At 35.3% G+C, this 22,056-nt stretch overlaps 1 protein-coding gene across 9 annotated transcripts in view; it reads right to left on the bottom strand.

Moving 5' to 3' along the window:
- Positions 1–22,056, bottom strand: part of RAPGEF2 (Rap guanine nucleotide exchange factor 2) — a 252,907-nt gene that overhangs the window by 115,180 nt on the left and 115,671 nt on the right. For 6 of the 9 annotated variants that reach the window (XM_053901165.1, XM_053901161.1, XM_053901162.1 and 3 more), the window contains exons 5-6: positions 3,400–3,475; positions 1,425–1,592 (exon numbers count right to left, since the gene is read on the bottom strand). In XM_053901165.1, the coding sequence (XP_053757140.1) occupies positions 1,425–1,592; positions 3,400–3,475 (244 nt within the window). Of the gene's footprint in view, positions 1–1,424; positions 1,593–1,675; positions 1,703–3,399; positions 3,476–12,027; positions 12,378–13,321; positions 13,555–22,056 lie in introns of those variants that run through there. The other 3 variants (XM_019441114.2, XM_019441112.2, XM_019441113.2) reach the window with 3 other exon arrangements.

The raw sequence follows: 22,056 nt of genomic DNA on the forward strand, positions 1-22,056 counted from the left end.
ATATTATAATATATGGAACTATTAATATGTACAACTATTTTTAATCCAAATTTCCTTCTTCCATGATCCTGTATCAACACTAAAAATACTACCTTCTTTTACAGACAATGGTAACAAAAAAACCTTTCATGGGTTTTTTTTTTTAACACCAAATCTCTCCAAAGGACAAACAAAGCTCTCTTTATGATGTGCAAAAAGCTACCCTTTCCACATGAGCTCAATGAAATGATTCAACTATAAAATTCATGTTAAATTAAAATAGTGCATGGGTAGTGAGAGGAGTAGGCGGGTAGCTGGTGGTCAAAACTGCTTAAAAATCCACACACAAAGAGCTCTCAGAAATAAAACATATGAAGTGCAGGTATAAAGTATATCCTATCACTAAAAGTTACTAAAAATTAAGAATATAATTTTAAGTCTATATTCATTTTCCCATGTATTTTGTACTTATACTTATTTGCAAAAAGAAAAAAAGTGCAAGTAAACAAAACCAATGAGAAATGCAAAACAGTTGTCAATTATCTTTTTTTATGTTTGTTACATTTTTATTTTAAAATTAATTTCACATATAATGACTACCATTTAATGTTATTATATCTACAGACAAACCATTTTTGACTTTATTATGACATATGTAAGAACTCATGTTACTTTCTTTTTGAAAATAGAAATCCTAAAATATCTTCTCAACTATTTTGGATTGGCCATCAGGGGAAAGAAGCATAGAGTAGTTATGCAGAAAGAAAGGAATAAGAAACATAAAGCTTTAAAACTGACTATACTGGGGTCTTACACAATCACTCATTATCTGTGCCTAGGTTTCCTCAAACATAAAAATAGCTTCTCAAATAATTATGAAATAAATGACGATCAAGTGGGCTGCAGCATTTAAAATGATCTTTGAAACTATCAGAAGTACTTCAGACCATCTTTACATTGGGATTTTTAAAAGCATCCCTTCAAATTATGCTTTCACTTCATCATATTAAAAACAAAAAAATCTCAGGAAATATTCTCACAGTGGTATGCAAAGCTATGAAAATAACATTTAATTTTTATATATGTACCCTTAAAAAAAAAAATAAGTCTGATACCAGTTATTGGGGCTGGGAGCAGGGGTAAAATTTTAGATGAAGGTAAGAATTTAAGATATTCCAGTTACAACTGTATAGCTGATCACAAAGCTAACCTCAGAGGACATTTTAATAAGTAAAAAGGCTAACTAGCCAATATCTTTTGATATCTTATTTCAATGCTCTTTAAAACTCTTCATACTCTATGTGTTCCTAGCAAAACCTACACTTTGGATAGGTATATCACAGAAAGGAATTATTCCTCTAAAGTAGAAAATGCAAATGTCTTTTCACAAAATTCCAAACAAAAAAACTAAAGATAAATAAAAATATTATACTTTAATAACTTACCGTATGATAGCCTCGAGGCAAAGGTGGTTTGCCCACAGGATAAGGATCCACAGTGTCAATAATTGTTTGTCTTTCACCTTTCTGGTTGATTTTTCTAAATCTCCTTCGAGATTGTCGATGAGAAGCTTGACGCTGAAAATACTCTTCATTTTCATCCATATAGTCCACCTGAAAAAAAAAAAAACAAAACAAAAATTTATTTCCTCAAATACAACATTCCATATTAAGATTAGACACAGAATAAAACTTACAGATAAGTCCATATTCATTCATTTTGCAAAGACATTTGTAGACAAACTATCTTTACAGACTAAGCGTTTTTGAACTTCTCTGGAACTAATTGGTTTTGAGTAACTTTTCTTTTATGAAGAAGCATTTTCAGTTCCACTTAGGGCAATATGAGTAACTGTTGAATTTCCTGCAGTTTAAAGGGAAGGATATTTTCAGTAATCTTTGTAGTGATTTATTAGTGAAAGAACTCACAGGATACATTACCTCGCATTATGAAAGCAACGGCCCCATTGTCTTAACTCTGGTGTATATGAGTAAATCTGTAAAAACCCCCAAATCCCAAATGACTCAAGCTGGACTGCTAGCAGAACGGCTTTGGTAGGTTACTAGGGTTTCTCTTCCTACTTTCAATCTGTGAATTCAGTTTCTTTTTTTTATAAATAGTGTTATTTAAAAAAAAAAAATTCCTCATTTTCAACATTTTAGAAACTGATGAATGGACCAACCAGAATAAAAGTTACTTTAGGTCAATCCTCCTCATACTTATATAATGAAAGTGTGATTGCTCACAATCAAGGCATAGTAAGATTCTAAGACTATTCTCCCACTAGCAAACCCAGTAGTTTGTATAATATTGGCAAGTATACGATTTTAAATATCAAAAGTCCCACAGAGAAACACAAAATAGCACTTACAGAGGCCAAAATCTGTAGGAAATACCTAAAATGCTTTCCAAGACCTGTTGCTGGAAAGTCCTATGTAACTACCCACATTTTCTAGTCCTAAATCTTTACTTAACCACCATGTTACTTTCTTACTTAAGAGTAAATTTTGTGAAATTTTACCAAAGATTTTCACTCCCTTGGACAAGGAAGTTTTCATTCTGATGAATTCCTCTCCTACATCATAGGGGAAAATCCCAAATCTTCTCTGAAAATAGACTTATGGCCTTCTACCAAATACTGTATTAAATGTGAATAAAAAGCTTCCATCATCTTCTATATTAGGCCAGAAAACTGGGGGACTAGTACGCTGGTTAAATACTCTGTTGAGGTCTTTATTTCTCTTTTTAACTGAATTGCAGGATTTAAAAAATATATTGACCAGGATACCGGGATGGCTCAGTTGGTTAAGTATCTGACTCTTGATTTTGGCTCAGGTCATGATTGCACCATCGTGAGATCAAGCCCCACATCAGACTCCACACCGGGGTGGAGCCTCCTTAAGATTCTTTCTCACTCTCTCTCTCTCTCCACCCCTCTCTTCTGCTCATGCACTCTCTCTCAAAAAAGAAAGTTTAAAATATATACATATAGACTGTAAGACATGTATAAAAAACAGGAATTGGTTTCCTTATCCTAACTGTTGCCTGAATACATATTACTATGATTCATTTGAAGTATCTTACTCATTCCAATTAATATTTAGAGAGCTAAAATCCTGTAATTCAAAGATCATTCCCAAATTTAAGTAAAATGGCATTATCACAGATTGATTTAACAAAAGTTCAAGCACAAAACATTTAGGTACTTGCCCCTTTTGAGTCTTCTATCTTTTTCATTTCATTGAATCTTATAAATAATTACAATATTATGACTATGAACTCAGATTCATAATAAAAATTATGGAATAAATATATCTAAAGTTATAAAATCTATAATACACGATTATAAGTACTGTGCAAAAGTGTTTTTATTTTTATAATTTTTTTAGGAGAAAAAAGTCTTCACAGAAGTATTCTTACCACAATCATTTCAGAAGGCTCTAAAACAATGCATTCACAGCCACGCCTAAAGCTTCCTGCAGAACGCTTGCCAAAACTAGGAAGAAAAAAAAAAAGATTTATGAAATATAAATTGAAAATTTAGGCCAACTCTCCAAATAAATAAAAATAAAATAAAATAATAAAAACAAAAACAACCACTGGAGAAAGGGAAACTCTTTCATCATTATTTATACAGAATAACAGGAACCATTCAAATTCTTAAATTTCAGACATATATTTTTCTGAAAAATTCCAATATCATGTTTCCAGATTAATAATGTAAGTAAAAGAAAACCAGTATGAATGTGTTTTATATTAGCTTGTTTTACTTTTTTTTTTTAAGTTTATTTATTTTGGGGGGGGGGGGAGAGAGATCGTGTGTACGTGAGCCAGGGAGGGGCAGGGAGAGGAGACAGAGAATCCCAAGTAGGCTCCCCACCAACAGCGGCAGTGCAGAACCCAACATGGGGCTTGAACCCACAAACTGTGGGATCCTGACCTGAGCTGAAACCAAGAGTCGGACAATTAACCAACTGAGCCACCCAGATGTCTGTATGTTAGGCTGTTTCAAGTTATTCCCAGCTAGGTGAAAATTTAGAATATTCTAACATTCTAATGGGAACTGAATCAATGGCAAACTATAAAAATATACAAAGTATAAAATGCATATAAATTTTCTTCTGTAATTTAATTGACTTAGTTAAGAATTTCTTTTACCTAAAAACTATATTAAATTTTTCTACATTTTCAAATCAACTTATTCGAAATAAGTGTAAGGACAAGGTATTCCACTTAAGATTTTTTCCTTAATTCAAGTGGATGTGCATATCACAAGCCCATTTCTCCTGAAAACTTTTCACTAGAGAACTCAGATATAGCACCTTTGCCTTATCTGTGACAACTCCCACCTGAACATTGCAGCAGGTGATTCTGCCATAGCTATATTCACACTAGAACCATGAGGAGAAAATCCTGGTGAAGCTAGGTAGTCCTGACTTGTTCTAATATACCATCTACTCCTACCCATTTACTACTACAAAATTCTCCCCTCCCTCCAATTGACATTTTTAATAAACATTTTTAATAGCTTATCTTTGAGAAAAAAAAAATTCTTCCAAAGAACTTTTTTATCAAGCAACTAATCCTGTTTCTTAAAAAATCAAAAACAGAACTATATGTGGCATATATATGAAAAAATTATTTAAATATTCACATGTACATTCATGCACACATACACAAACATTCATATTAGAGTGCTTTTTTTAAAGTGGAAAAACTAGCAAGAAAATATAATAAACCCATCTAGAATATTACTTCTTGTGCAATTAAAATGACCAAATCTTTAAATATTCTTACCTTAGTTTACAATTAAATACCACTAAAATGACATAAAATCTTCAGTACACACAAAAATTTCTTTCTGGTTTCTGAACTACCTGATTGCAGTTTAATTTTTTTACAATGAACTTTATAATTTAATGATACACTACAAATGAAAAAATAATCTTAACATGTTAGTAAAATATGTAGCAGGTTTTATGCCATCTTCACCCATTTAATCCTGTTACATGACTAGGTAAAAATATATATTATATGTTTAAGGTGTATTTCTAAATAAAATAACATTAAAATCTAAAGAAACTCACAACTACATAACTCTTTTTTTTAGGTTTTTATTTAAATTCCAGCTAGTTAACATACAGTGTCATATTAGTTTCGGATATACAATATAGTGATTCACTGCTTCCATATATCACCCAGCACTCATCACAAGTGCCCTCCTTGGTCCCTATCATCCATTTCCTCCATCCCCCAACCCACCCCCCCTCTGGTAACTGTCAGTTTGTTCTCTATTGTAACTCTAATTTTTATTCTATTTTATTAAATTATAGCACTGGACAACATAATAATAATGTTTTAGAAACATAATGATTGAATGATTTTCCTGTTTTAAAATTTCAAATAGTAAAAAAAAAAATGTTTAGAATGGATGCAATGTGTATATAATATTCAATAAAAATAAAAACATGTTAGAATTGCTTACAAATTTCAGCAACAAAAGGGGTAATGTCTACACAAACAATATGGTAGTCACTATTCTATGCCTAATTCTGTACCAAAAACTCTCCCTACTTCAGAATTAAAGGTGTAAATCCTTGTACAAAGTAGTCATTAGCTCAATAGAATTTTATGGTAGGACAACAATCACATATTCACTTGCACAAACACTATTACTTCGGAGATGAAAAGTTTGCATCCCCTAAAATGTGCTATTCAAAAATATCTCCATAAGAGTCTTTTGGGAAAAGAGATACACCAGAATCTGATGAAACTCCCTTTGCAGCCACAGAAGACTCAAGTTCTACTGACCATCACAAATACGTGAACTGCAGGAAAAATAACACTCGCCCTCAGGTAATTCCTTGAATACACTCAGCAGAGAAGGCAAATGCACACAGAACACATTCTAGCAAAGGAGAATATATTATTTCATTCATCCAACAATCTATGATTTCAAACCCGGCCAACAACCTAGAAGTACAATAACCTCAAAAGAGCCAAATAGTAGGTCATGAATGCACATACTAGGCCTAATGACTAGACCTCTTGTCTCTAATGCAAAGATGACTTACTCTTTGCTTACAGACCAGAAGCTATAAGTTAGGATGAACAAAGTACTGGAAAATGCTAGCTAGAAATTAAGTCCACAAAATACATTCGCTTTTCCTCTGTGATACTTTGAAACAATAAATATGTAAACAAAAGTAAATAAATATCATTATTTACTAAGTTTTTAAAAAATCTTGGACCATGTTCTACACACTGTTTTAAAAACCCAGTTCTGGGGGTGCCTGGGTGGCTCAGTCAGTTGAACGGCTGACTTCGGCTCAGGTCATGATCTCGCGGTTTGTGGGATAGAGCCCCACATTGGGCTCTGTGCTGACAGCTCAGAGCCTAGACCCTGCTTCAGATTCTGTGTCTCCATCTCTCTCTCTGCCCTTCCTCTATTCACACACTCTTTCACTCACTCTTTCTCTCAAAAATAAATAAACATTAAAAAAATAAAAATAGAGGCGCCTGGGTGGCTCAGTCGGTTAAGCGTACGACTTCAGCTCAGGTCATGGTCTCGTGGTCTCACGGTTCGTGGGTTCAGGCCCCGCAACAGGCTCTGTGTTGACAGCTCAGAGCCTGGAGCCTGCTTCGGATTCTGTCTCCCTCTCTCTCTGCCCCTCCCCCACTCACGCTTATCTCTGTCTCTCAGAAATAAATGTATAAATAAATAAATAAATAAATAAATAAATATAAACTCAGTTCTGAAACATAAGTATAGAGCTAAAAAAGGACACCAGATAGCAACATATAAGCTCCACGCTAGATGATATTGAGATCAGTTCTTTAAAATATTTTAGATGATTTAATGGAAAGAAATGGAGAGAAATCTGCAGGCATGCAAATGACATAGATGTTTAGACAGTAAAGCACAAAACAAAGTCAGTAAGAATAAAGTACAAGACATTTCATCGTTTAGTTTTATGTGAGTGCAAGAAAGCAGTAATCAGAGGATCCACTCTATACAATGAAATATCCTTTGTGAAAACAGATCAAATGCATACACCATTTAATATGACATTAAACAACAAGGGGTTCTCATGTTTTAGTTAAAAGACATACATGAAATCTAGACATCTTTAAAGCATTAGCACAGTAAGTACTAACATAATAAATAACAAATAGTACACAAAAACCTCAAAATGATGAATACACTAGGAAGTAATTTTTAAAAATGGAAATTACTATACCTACTCTTATAGCAAACCATGTAAAACCTATGATATAGCATTCTCCTAGCAAAGTTTCTAAGGGGAAAAACACAGAACTGAAAAGTTCCCAACAAAAAAACTAAGGAATTCCAAAGGACTTTTTGTAAGATCAGAGGCACAAATTTAAACACTTCTTCAGTCTTACTAATAGCAGCTGAAAGTTGGAAACTTAAATGTTTATAAAATTATGATTTAAGAAAATTTATAAATGATACAAATTAAATAAGAACATGGGCAACTTAAAAAATATACCTATAATCCTTAAGGGTTTCAAGAAAAGTAAGAAATTTAAAAGAAAGAGTGAAGGAGAGGGGAAGGGAAGGGAAGGGAGGGAAGAAAGAAAGAAAAGTCATAAATCGTTAAGGATTATTTCAAAGCTATGTGACTGTATTCTGCTCCAAATGCTTCTTGGTACCACTGCAGAAATGGACAATTAGTCCTATCAAATGCATTCTTTTTTTGTTATTAATTATTAAGTCTTATAAGAGACTACACAAAGCAATCTATAGATTCAATGCAATCCCTATCAAAATCCCAAAAAGCCAATCTTCAAATTCTTGCAAATAAAATTGCAACGGGCCTACTTAGCCAAAACAGACTTGAAAAAGAACAAAGTTGGAGGACTCACACTTTTGATCTGAAAACTTACACCAAAGCTATAGTTATCAAAATAGTGTGGTACTGGCTGAAGTGCAGACGAATAAACCAATGAAACAAAATTGAGAGTCCAGAAATAAACCCATATATCTATAGCTAACCGATACTGACAAGGGTACCAAGCTCAGTCAATGAGGGAAGAACAGTCCCTTCAACAAATGTGCTGGGACAACTGTATTTCCACATAGAAAAAAAGAAGTTGAACCCATACCTCTCACCACATATAAAAATTAACTGAAAATGGATCACTGACCTAAATTTAAAAAGCCCACACCACAAAACTCTTAGAAAAAAAAAAAAAAAACTGGGATAAATCTTCATGACATTGGATCTGGCAATGGATTTTTTTTTTTTTTTACTTCCAAGTTTTTATTTAAATTCCAGTCAGTTAACATACAGTGTAGTAGTAATTTCAGGTGTAGGATTTAGTGATCATCACTTAAACATACATACAGTGCTCATCACAACCCTCCTAAATACCCATCACCTATTTAACACATCCCCCTGCCCACCTCTCCTCTAGCAACCGGGAGTTTGTTCTCTATAGTTAAGAGTCTGTTTTATGGTTTGACAATGGATTCTTAAATATGACACTAAAAGCACAAGCAGCAAAAGGAAAATTAAAAACTTGTGTGCATCAAAGGACATTATCGAGAAGCTGAAAAGACAATCTGCAGAATGGGAGGAAGTATTTGCAACAATACATTTGAGAAGTGTTTAATATACAGAATATATAAAGAACCTCTACAACTCAACAACAAAGACAAATTAAAAAATTAAATTTGCCTAATTAAAAAATGAGCAAAGTACCTGACTAGACATTTTTCCAAGAAGGTATACACATGGCCAATAAACACATGAAAAGCTGATCAACATCCTGAATCATTAAAGAAAAGCAAATCAAAACCACAATGAGATACCAATTCACACCTGATGATAGATGTGAATGAGATACTAATATGGTTATAATTTAAAAAAAAAAAATAGCAAGTTTTAAAGAGGATTCAGAGAACTTGGAACTCTTATATTTTTCTGGTAGGAGTATAAAGTGGTACAGTCCCTGTGGAACAGTTTGGTGCTTCCTCAAAAAGCTAAACAGAGAATTACCATATGACCCAGCAATTCCACTCCTAGATAAACACTCAAAAGTACTGAAAACAAGGACTCAAACAGATATGTGTACGTTCAAGTTCACTAAAGCATTATTCACAATAGCCAAAAGGTATAAACAACATAAATGTTCATCAACATATTAAACATATGTAAACAAAACGTGATAAACCCATGCGATGAAATATTATTCAGCCATTAAAAGGACTGAAGTTGTGATACATGCTGCAGCCTGCATAAGCCTTGAAAGTATCATGCTAAGTGCAACAAACCAGTCACAAAATGACATATACTGTAAGATTCTACTTATATGAAATATATAGAACAGGAAAATTCATAAGGACAGAAAGTGGACTATAGATTATTGGGGGGTGTAGGAATGCTTAATGGTTACAGAGGTTCTGTTCAGAGCTATGGAACATAAATTTTGGAAACAGGTAGTGGTGACAGTTGCACAAGTATGATTGTAATTAATGCCATTGAGTCATACACCTTAAATAGTTAAAATAGCTGGGGTGCCTCGCTGGCTCAGAGGAACATCTAACTCTTGATCTTGGGGTTGTGAGTTCAAGCCCCATGTTGGATGTAGAGATTATAAACAAACAAACAAACAAACAAACAAATGGCATATTTTATGTAAGGATAAAAAGGTTGGGTTTCTTGGCAAAAATTTGGGACTTGAATAAGAAAATGCAGAGATACCACTTTGATCACATAATAGCAAATCTTAGAGACAAAGAAAGAGTTAACTATGATGACCGAATTATACCAATGACAGGCCTGGGACTGACCTCTTTTCTACATTAATTAGCAATGAAGTGAGAGAAGTTGTGGGTGAAAGTGGAACTAGGAAGAAATGGGGAGAAGGCAAATAAGTGTCACTGAAATATTTCTGAAGAGTCAGTTGTACTACCTACATTCTTCTTTCATCCAGCATTAACCCTATTTTTATTTTACTGCTAGCCATAAATTTGAGGGTACTGCCACCCCAGCCCCATCTCCACAATTCGGCTTCCTATTCCTCTTCCAAATACTCACTGGACCCATATAGCAGAATCAAAATAAACTTTGTGATCAATACAGAGCTTATAAAACACTCACTAAATATAAGCCCCTGTTCTTATATAGTTTGCATGTAAGAATTTATGTATCTTCTGCAAAAGATGAGTCACAGGGAAGTTGTGAATACAGACAGAAGAGTGAGTACCATGAGTTTAATAAAAAGACTGTCATATTTGCTTCCTACAATGGTACATCAAAACCAAAATAGATTTATAGAATTTCAGAGATTAAAAAAACAAAAACAAAAAAACAAAACTTAGAAAATCCTATAGTACAGGGTTTCTTGGCATTTTTTTCTTCAGTCATAATCCAAGGTACTACATTCAAAGGTCCTCAAACATTTGTATTTTATATAGAGCCCTCAGGTGATAATACATGTGACCAATGCATTCCTACTCACCCCGTAAGAACTGCCTCTCTAGTTCCATTTTTATTTCACAATTGAAGAAACTAAGCCAACCTATCTAAGGGAAGGTTAAATGAGATGCCTGAAATCACAAGCAGATTCCATAATACAGGATTCTGTCATACTTCACTGACCTTGCCCTTTCTCTTACTTTCTGCTATAGCCCTCTTCCACATTCAATAACATAAACTCTAGTCTTTGGTAAGCTTGCCATTTATGAGGAATAACTCCCAGACCTCCTAAGGAATATTGCCATACTGTATCATATTTACCCATAAAGCATAAACCCAATGACAAGTGGAGAGCAGAAGGTGATTACAAGATAGATTCTCAGAGATTGGCTAGGCTCACTCACTGCCTAGTTGAGTGAAAAAGACAAATCGGCTTTTGTAATTCAGAAGGCAATTCAAATTCAGCAAAATTACAAATGACCATCAAGAGCTTGAGGGTTACCCCTGGAATAGGCCAAGATCTGAATGTCAAATCTATAAAAACCAAGCTTCTCCAGGCAGTTGCTGCCAGAACTTCAACTAGTAGAACATCTGCTTCTTTGAAACGGCACTCATAATACCACATGCCATGATAAACAATGATATTTTTGAAGTTTAAACTTCTTAATTTTTAAAGTGACATTGCTTATTTTAAACCTTGAATTAAAATTATTTTAAAAAAATAATTCCTCTCTTTTAATAATTTCAGTCTTTCTATATAAACACATAAATACAAATACATATGTATAATAATTTTCAAAAGCAAGAAAGATGTAGGTAACAGTTATCAATGAGACTGGGCCTGAATATTTAAAAACTTGTTCGCCCTTTCTATACTAGATACCAACCAGCCTTTCACAAGAGGCTATAAAGTCAGAAAGAGATAGGGAGACATGAAGAAGTATGCTGTATGTGGTTTAAGAATGCTGACAGTTTTCTCATTCTACATCGTAAGAAAATTTAATTACTAGAGCCTATTTTAAATCCTTCTAAAACTGTTCTGTATAAATACACTGTACAATTTGGCTTTCAACTATTAACCTCAATGTAATTTCAGAATGTCCTTATAATCTTACATTAAACAACTATAAAAGACAACTAAAAGTAACGCAGGTTTACTTTTGGTCGATATATTGGTTCTCTGAGCTATAAAAAAAAAAATGTTAAATTCACACAAATGATTGCTATAAAGACCACGTATAGCATAACAAGGTTATTCCTAAATGCTCATATTCCCTAAGTACAATTAATTTAGGAATGGTTATTCCAAAAACCATTTAACAATCCAGATTTTCATCCTCATTAAGTTTTTGTACAGAAAAAATTTAAAATGAAGAATTACAAATTGTTGTAAAATTGAAGTAAGCTAACTTCAATATTTCTTACAGGTGCAAAATGCAATGACTTTATAGTACTAAAAATATTCAGACAAAAATTACTAAAATCAATTAGTCTTCTACATAACGTAAAATAGACACAATTTTAATAGCTTGATAAACTGTCTTTCAAGTTCAAGACCCACAATAAGAAAGCACAAATGTTTGAAAATATAAAGTCTTACCTAGTTTTCATAAATACCTTTGGTAATGATACCCCAGGCAGGGTACTGCAGGATCTTTCTCTGGTACGGCTGTCCTGTCCTAACTTTCTGTGACCACATTTTCCCCACCCAAGTTGAGTCAAGAGTACTTTACACCAGTGTAAGTTTCCACGAAAGGCAGTTGCTGAACACAGAAGCTGCTTCTATCAGTGTCCCCAAACTTGCCCTTTGTATGGGCCTCCACATTCTTGTTGTACGTCAGAACTACCCAGTGGAATGCAATTCCTCAGTATTGGAATGTAAACTTGTTCATGTCAGGCTATACCCAGTGAGGGAATACACAGCAATCAAACTGAGATTATGCTGGTGGGCATTCCCAATTTATAAAATGATTTAAAATGTAAAACTTTAAAAACACCAATTTTTCATACCTTATTTCTGGACAATGATAAGTAGTTACTAAATGTCACTTTTCTCCTTAAGAATCTAAATAAAATGACTGAACTGATGCTCCTAAATCAAAATCAATCTACTTATTTAGGGCTCACCAAATATATACGTGTGTGTGCGTGTGTACACACATATATAACACACACACATTACATATATATATATGTTATATATGTGTGTTATATATATATGTGTGTGTGTATTCATATGACACTGCCTTTAAATAGAAGGATAGCAATTAACTTTAGAGGGGAAAAAAATCTAACAAGTAACTGCTGATGCCGTCTATCCCATTCTCAATCAGTAGAATAACAAGAGTAAATTTTGATGTAAGTATAAAAGGAACATGATCTGAAAAATTACCATAAAAATGCATTTCAGCTTTTAAAATATTGTCCTCGCTCATTAGTTTAACCAAAAGGGAAAAAAAAGGTTACAAGTATTTAAAACAAAAGCATACACACACCAAGTATACTACATATAAGTTACATGTGTGTGTAAATTACCAACTGTTTCTAAAGCATGGCCTTTAACAAGATCCTATTTCAGAAGTAACTATTTGAGAAAACTACACACTTACGAGTCTCTCAATTTCTTTCAAGGCTCATTTAGAAATAAATTTTCTAACAATCATCACCCTGCACAAATTAACAGAGGTGGGTTGCTCCACCACGAATCTCAACATTTAACCTTTGCTTAAAAGAGAGCACGAGAAAAAAATTACAAGCGAAGGCCTCATAAGCTGTGTTTTCTCCTCTCTGTTCATTCCTCAGTAGCCTGTTGTCTATTTAACTATGGGAGAAGTACTAAACATTTGGTATTTACACTATTAACATTTAATTCCTTTAAGAACAAAAAATCTAACCTGCACTGTCTTCAAAATCTTTGAAGCACCAATAACAGCAATAGCACTGCCACCTTCTATCTGAGCTCTTTTCTCTGCGGCAATGAGCACTCCCCATTTCCCTGTGTGTTTTCTCTCAGTGAGTCCATGCGGCTGTAGCTCGTGCAGAAAGCCAACATTCCTTCTGAAGGCTAATTTCCTGCTTCAATGACCCACCCACCCCTCCTGGCTGCAGTTATGTGTTACGCATGTTGTATGGGCACTGTTTCCGCATACCAGCCTCATGACCTCAGCGGCTGCCTGACAGATGCTCTTTTATCAATTTCTATTAATTCATTATCTACCCTCTTGTAAGTCAAGGGCAAGTAGGGAAATCTGCAATGTCTGCTCTCCTATGAGTCTCCAAGGTCAAATGTTTAGATGTGCTCAGCAATGCAATTTTGTTATTAGAATTTATCTAAGCTGTACTATACACATTGCTCTCCACCAAAAGGATGCTGAATTGTATACCTGGCTTGAGGGATTATCATGGGAAAAAAACTAGCATACGTTTAAACCAAAACAACGTGGGAAAAGTTGAAAGAGGCTGCTTTTGGTCTTGCTTATCCCTCCAAGAGAAAAAAGGTGGATCTTACCTCAGCTGTACTGGGGTGAAGAGAGCAAGCAGTTTTTCTCTCTTGCCACAACCTAAACCAGCAAAGGACAGTGCTGTGATGATGACTACACTTTGGTAGTGTCTATGTCCTCGTGACCCAACTGCTACAGAACAGCTCAGCTAAATTGATCTGCTGCTATCAGTCTACACAGAGGCACAAACAGGTCTCTGCTGATCACAGTGCTTTGTACACAGATGGCAGCTGATCAGTTTGTATAAAAGTTATGGTCCATAACAGCTTTCCCCTTCAGCATGTAGACATGCCTTATCCAAAAGGCCTTTGTGAAATGTTCACCATTTCACTGTGCAAAGCTCATCATGTATGAGTTAAAGAGACAAGGAAGCTTAGCCCTAACATCTTATCTAAAAATGACCTAATTTTCATAAAATTCGTTAAAGAGGTAAAATGAACAATTACATTAAGAAATCACCAAATAGATCTATGTAACTTGTTAATGAGAAAAATGGTAGATGAATTCAAATGAATGATTCAAACTGGCCCCTCACCAGCAAGAAACTGAAATGATCTCAAAAATCAAGTAAGATCTCAAATATTGGCAACCAGGCATCTGATATTCTTTAAAGGCTACATAAATGGCACCAAAACCTAGCCACTAACCTCCCCCAAATCTGCCATATACCAGAAATGAAGTTGAAATAGGAGGCATGTCCTTGAAAGACAGGACCTAAAAGCGAATAGTTCAGGGGTCACTCAAATAATACCGCATTCATAAAATTCTTAGAAGTTAAAAAAAAAACACACATTTACAAGAAAGGAAAAGCATAAGCCCACAAATATATGTAACTTCTTAGAAAGACATCAAGTAATAAAATGTCAAATAATCTAATTCATCTGAATAAAATGTGGACATTTCTCAAAAGCCATATTTAGTTTGTTTTATCTTGTTTTATAACTAATTATTCTAATTCTACCAATAAGTAGACAACTCTGAAAATACTGTTTAACCTGTTTCAGATCCTCCCTTATAGACTGAACTAGTAAAAACCTACTACTTATCATCAAAAATAAAATACTTAGGGGTGCCTGAGTGGCTCAGTTGGTTAAGCAGCTGACTTCGGCTCAGGGCATGATCTCCCAGTTCATGAGTTCAAGCCCCATGTCCGGCTCTGTGCTGACAGCTCAGAGCCTGGAGTCTGCTTCGAATTCTGTGTCTCCCTCTCTGCCCCTCCCCTGCTCGTGCGCTCTCTCTCTCTCTCTCTTTCTCAAAATTAAATAAACATTAAAATTTTTTTAAAATAAGTAAAATACTTAGGAATAAATTTAATGAAGACATATATGACCTATACACAAAAAATTACAAAAAGAGTATTTAACCATGCAAAGGGAAATAATAGAAGATTTAAATTATGAAATATACCAGGTTGGATGGCTCAATCTTACTGAGAGTAAATCTTCCCAAATTGATCTTTAGATTCAGTGCAAATCCAATCAAATTCCTAACAAACTTTGGACACGGACAAGCTGATTTTAAAAAGACTGACAATACCAAGAGTTGGGGAAGAGGTAAAGCAACCAGAATTCTCATAAGCTGTTGGGAATGCAAAATGTTACAGCTATTATACACAACAGCATGGCACTTGTTTATACAATTAAACATACATGTACCATATAACCCAGCAATTTCACCCCTAGGTATTCAAAAAGTAATAAAAACATACATCCATACAAAAAGATGTTCATGAATGTTGACAGAACATCCAGAAAACTGGAAGGAACCTAAACTATCATTTTCAAATTATGTTTTGCAAAAGACTAAAACTACCTCATTTACAAAGTTCAATAGAATTTATGAAATCCGACAACCATTTAATATGAGAATTGGCAATATGTTGCATAGCTTGCTTAAAACAAGACATGAGATAATTCTGCATGAAAATGGGCAGCAAAGCAATATCTTAGTTGTCAAATTCTGTCCCTGTAGCCTTCTGACCTTATAAGAATCTCATTTCTGTTTCTGTATTCTCCCTATTTACCTACCTTTACACCTACACTACCCCATCTCCAAAGCGTTTCAGGTGACTCAATGCCCAGGTTCTCCTCACACCTCCTGTGGCTCCCCCTGTCTGTCAAAGCATGTACCACAACAGGCCTAATACCAAATATATTTAACTCTGATCTCCACCAGCTTCATTCCCTCCAGATTTGGTTATAGCCGGCAAAGGCATCACACTACCACACATGCAAGTTCCAAGCATTGGAATCATCTTTTACTCCAACTTGTCCCTTGTCTGTAATTTCAGTCCCTAAATTTCGTCAATTAGTCCTTCTAAATTACACTGACATGTGACCCATCATCTTCTATTTCCCTGAAAATACTAGTCAGGCCCTTAGCTTTGACACACCAAGGCTACTGAGATAGGATTCCTGTCTTGGTTCCAACTTTGCCAATCTTCCACTATCTTCCCATTCTACTGATCTTAAAACTTCAGTGGCTACACATCAGGGTGCCTGGGTGGCTCAGTCGGTTGAGCGTCCAACTTCGGCTCAGGTCATGATTCGTGGTCCATGAGTTCGAGCCCCGCCATCAGGCTCTGTGCTGACAGCTTGACAGCTCAGAGCCTGGAGCCTGCTTCAGTTTCTGTGTCTCCCTCTCTCTCTGCCCCTCCCCCACTCATGCTCTGTCTCTCTCTCTCTGTCTAAATAAACTTAAAAAAAAAAAAAAAACTTCAGTGGCTACACATCATTCTCATAGTCATTAGCTCAGCCTCTCAGTTCACATCTGACCACTTGCTTGTAAACTTTGAAAATGAGAGTGGCATGGTCCAATACAGATTGTAGTGGAAAATCTCTAGGCCTGGGTCTCAGTATTTTACCCATTTTACCCATTCAGCCAGGTGAATCTACTAACTAGCCCACTTCAGAAACCTCTGTCTTGGTCAGTTACATTTCATTATCTTGTATTTTATCTTCTAACCATCTTTATTGCCAAACACGAGGACTCTAATCCAGTGTCTTTTCTACTTATTGTCCCACAAGCACATTCTTAGAAAAATTAAAATTCATACTTCTCACTCTGTAGTAGTTATCAGACAGTTCTTCTCTACTGTTTTTGAAGAACTATAATTACTTTATACTCTGACATAGATAATCAATGAAAAATACCTCTGCTTTAGCCAGAGGGATGTTTCCATACACAAATTTATATATAACAGTTTTTTAAGGTTCACTTAATAGATGTCAGTCATACTTCCAAAAAAAAAAAAATTCACTTAAATGGGATAATGATTATAAAACCTAGAAAACTCTATTCACAATTAACTCTTCATTCTGTATTTCCAAAATTATGTCAGTTAAAAATCAAGATCAGATGACAAAGGGGTAAACTGAAGTGGTCTCAAGATTCTGAATAACAAGGAATTATTCCTTTAGACTATATAAACTATCATGGCAGCAGACCTCTGCAATATATACATATAGATATATAAATAAAGAACATATATAGGTATAGACATAGGTATATCATGTATTATATATGATTAAGAATGATGAAAATGAAATACTCGTAGTTTTTCTATTTGTAAAACTAAAGTATAAATACTTTAAGATGGTTTTCTAAATTCATCTTAATAAAGCAAAAAATAACAAAAATAAACCAGAGGAAAATGTTTGACAGATTTTGACCACTGCCTCAATATTTTAAATTATCTGAAGATGTTTATATTAAGAAATAAACATTATCTTAATAAAGCTGATAAACTAAGCAGTTTATAGCTATAAAACATAAAGACATTAATAAAAAACAAAGTAAAAATAATCCTTTAAATATAACTGAAAAAAAACCATATAACCAAATAACTAAGAAAATATACTTACTTAATGTTTATATAGATCTATAACATATGAACATGAAATACTAGAAATTATATCTTATATTTCATTGCAAAAAAATACATAACCTCTATAAAGCCACAGATATGTGACAAGATAAGAAACACGAAAGGAAATAATTTTTTTTTTAATATTTTGAACTTACAGCTCAATATTCTTATCAGTAATAAATATGGAAGGTAGTTTTTAAGCACACATTACATTCATTTAAATTCTAATATAAAGATAATACATGAAATAAAATGAAATAATAGCTGAGAGTATATTTCTTAATTCTTGAAGTACTTTTAAACAATTTTCAGTACGTTAAAAAATCAACTAGGATAATAGAATAAATAAATAATAGAATAAAGTCATTTTCTTTAATATACGATTTTGTAGTCTTTTATGCATATATATATATATATATATATAATTTAACTTATAATTAAATAAAATAAAGGGACCCTGAACTATGATTAACTGGAAGTTTTTATTTTAATATTCCAATTTCACCATGTATGATTTGCTTCATATCACAATCTTTCTCTTACTAATAACACTCTTATTTTCTGTTGGTCTTCCCAATAGCGAAAGTATGCTTCTTATTAAAAAAAAATAGGAGGGGGGGGGCGGTGGCGCCTGGGTGGCTCAGTCGGTTGAGGGTCTGACTTCAGCTCAGATCATGATCTCGAGGTTTGTGAGTTCAAGCCCTGAGTTGGGCTCTGTGCTGACAGCTCGGAACCTGGAGTCTACTTCAGATTCTGTGTCTCCCCCTGTCTCTACCCCTCCCCTGCTCATGCTCTGTCTCTCTCTCTCTGTCAAAAATAAACATTTAAAAAAAATTTTTTTAGGGGTGCCTGGGTGCCTCAGTTGGTTAAGCAGTCGACTCTTGATTTGGGCTCAGGTCATAATCTCACAGTTCATGATTCGAGCCCCATGTCAAAGCCTGCTTGGGATTCTCCGTCTCCCTCTCTCTCTCTGCCCCCTTCTCGCTCCCATGCACATCCATGAGCTCTTTCTCTCTCAAAAATAAATAAATAAGCATTTTATAAAAATAAATATAGTTGATAGATATTTAAAGGCAGTTTGAATTCAAACAGGTGAAATGGTAGTTCACACATCCCTCCACACCAAGCCTCCCCCAAAATGACCGTGGCACAAACATGGGTTGCGGGTTCCATTCCACTTAGCAACAGATAAGTAAATCCAGTTTTTTACAGAGAAAAATACAGTATTTTATTGACACACACATCAGACTTTAAAACCTTTATGAAATACTGTATTTACTTTTGCAAGAGAAATCCAAACATCACTAAAAAGAAACTCTAGAGTGAACTCACAGTCATTTACACCAAGGATCACAAATGACAAATTCCCTGACTGAAGATTTCAAGCATCAGATGACCTGGATAACCTATCAATTGTACTACTACAGCCAAAAACATCAGAGTCCTTCTCTTTAAGGTTACTTACTTTGTTAAGACACTACCAAGGCCAGTTTCCCAAGGACTGTGAAAGCCTACACTTATACGTGCAGCGTATCTGTGAAGCTGTCGTTATGGCAACCAAATTCCCAACATGATCCAGCAATTGAACTCCCTCTCTAGAGATCTGTTTTGCTCTGTGCATCAGGTATCCCATCAGAATATGATTTAAACGGGGTAAGGCTGCTCTAAAAGATGCTCAAAGTCATGTTAGCTTTCCAGGACGAAGACATTTCATGCTGAAGCAGAAAATACAACTAATACCTGAAGGGGGAACATTTTAATATATCCCACTGGATCTTTAACACATCTCAATCTATTCCATCAACTTACACCTCCACCTTATTTCAAATTTAACGCAGGATATGTTTAGATAAACTGCAACTAAACTCTCCCTTCAATATTATCAACTGTAGTCAAACCAAGCTCACATTTGTTCCATAATTTCATTTGCCTTATTTGGAACTCCTTCCCAACATTGTCTTAAAATCTTTAATATATATTTTTACCTTATCTGTGTGTGTCATGGGAATACCTGGACTCAAGTCAACTTTAGATATGACAAGTAGAAATTATAGGTGATGTAAGACCCGAAGCAGTGTGGGTAAGCTGATGAAGAGTATGATCCTAGGGCTGAGGGGTTAGAATGATGTAGAAAAGAAAGATAATGAACAAACTAAGAAGGGAAACTGGAGAGCAAGTGTAATAGAAAGTATTGATTAACCACTCCAACATCCATTCTCCTCCTTCTTAGAAGGATATTTTTAGGAGTGCCTGGGTGGCTTAGTCTTGATTTCAGCTCAGGTCATGGTCTCACAGTTCGTGAGTTCGAGCCCCATATCAGGTTCTGTGCTTATTTATTTTTAAATAAAGACATATTATTATTTTTAGCGGGCACATTACATCACAGAATAAAAGACTACTTGTCTTAGGCTCCTGGGCAACCTGAAGTGATCATGTTAAGTACCTCTGGACAATGTAACATAAAAAGAAACATTGTTTCAAGAAATCTGATTCGGATAGAAGTTAAACTTTTTTGTTCTCCTGCCTTCCCTCCCGCTTCTAGCTCCTGCTGCAGACATGACAGGTGTGATTTAGCAGCCACCTTGTGGTCTGACCTGATGCTGAAAGTGGAAGCTATGTGCACACACAGGTTTTGGAAAGAAGGATGAAAGCCTGTAACCTTTTCACACTGAGGAGCCACCAGACCATCAGGGACCATCTACCTTTAGGGTTCTTTTATGTGACAAAAAAAGTAGGTCCTGCTGTGTTTATGCAATTGTTTTATACAACCAAAACTAACTGTACCTAATGCAGTAAGCAAAATGATGTCCAACAAGATACCATTTTTGCCTTTTTGCCCCTTCTGCACTCCTGCACAAACTGGCCAGTACCAAGTTCTCACGAGCGTCCCCCCAGACTCCTTCCTTCCATTATGGTACAGCCTCATTCTTTTCCTAACCAAAATTTCAATAAATTGGAGGTTATTCAAAAGTTATTTCTAAAAGGGAATATGTTGGGGCGCCTGGGTGGCTTGGTCGGTTAAGTATCTGACTTCAGCTCAGGTCATGACCTCACTGCTTGAGCCCCATGTCGGGCTCTGGGCTGACAGTGCAGAGCCTGGAGCCTGCTTTGGATTCTGTGTCTCCCTCTCTCTCTGCCCCTCCCCCATTCACACTTGTCTCTCTCCCTCTCAAAAATAAACGTTAAAATAAGTTTTTTAAGGTAATATGTTAGTGAAATATCATTAAACTTTTTTTTTTTCCAACGTTTTTTTTTATTTATTTTTGGGACAGAGAGAGACAGAGCATGAACGGGGGAGGGGCAGAGAGAGAGGGAGACACAGAATCGGAAACAGGCTCCAGGCTCCGAGCCATCAGCCCAGAGCCTGACGCGGGGCTCGAACTCACGGACCGCGAGATCGTGACCTGGCTGAAGTCAGACGCTTAACCGACTGCGCCACCCAGGCGCCCCCATTAAACTTTTTTAAAGTGATTTTTAAGGGCAAGTTAAAAATATAATCCTGGGGGCACCTGGGTGGCTCAGTTTAATTGAGCATCCGACTTCGGCTCAGGTCATGATCTTGTAGTTCATGAGTTCAAGCCCTGCATCAGGTTCACTGCTGTCAGCCTGTCAGCCCAAAGCCTGCTTTGGATCCTCTATCCTCCTCTCTCTGCCCCTCCCCTACTTGCACTCTCCCCCCAAAAATAAATTTAAACATATATATGTATACATACATACACACACACACACACACACACACACACACACAAAATCCTAAACCAATACGATTCAACAAGTATTTATGAAATGGCTGATAAGTGTTAGATATGCTAGGGGAAGCAAAGATGAAAAATACAGCCACACCCTTCAAAAATCTTAGTTTAGTATGGATAGGGAACAATTAATCCTGACAGGAAAACAAGGGTAGGATTCCCAGAGAATTAAACATGTTGTTTTCACTGGCAGATGAGGAACAATGGGAGTGAAGGTAGCAACAGCAAGGTGGATATCCCAGACAGCAAGAACAACCTGACAAAGATATGCTTGGACCACAACAATCAGCTTGGGTGTCTGGAGAGGGTATACAGGGAATAATTTAGGTTGGAGACATTTTGAGCTGCCCTGTATGTATCACTAAAAAGTCTGGATTTTATCTGTTTGGCAGCTGCCAGTCATTTAAGCTAATTATTCAAAAGATCAAGAAGAAAAGTCCTATGCTTCAAACAATGATTTGGGGACACTGTGGAAGAAGTATTGATGGCCTTCAGGGAGCTACTTTAAT

This window comes from Panthera pardus, unplaced genomic scaffold (genome assembly GCF_024362965.1).
Source record: "Panthera pardus isolate Hobbes unplaced genomic scaffold, ASM2436296v1 HiC_scaffold_13, whole genome shotgun sequence".
Lineage (NCBI taxonomy): Eukaryota > Metazoa > Chordata > Mammalia > Carnivora > Felidae > Panthera > Panthera pardus.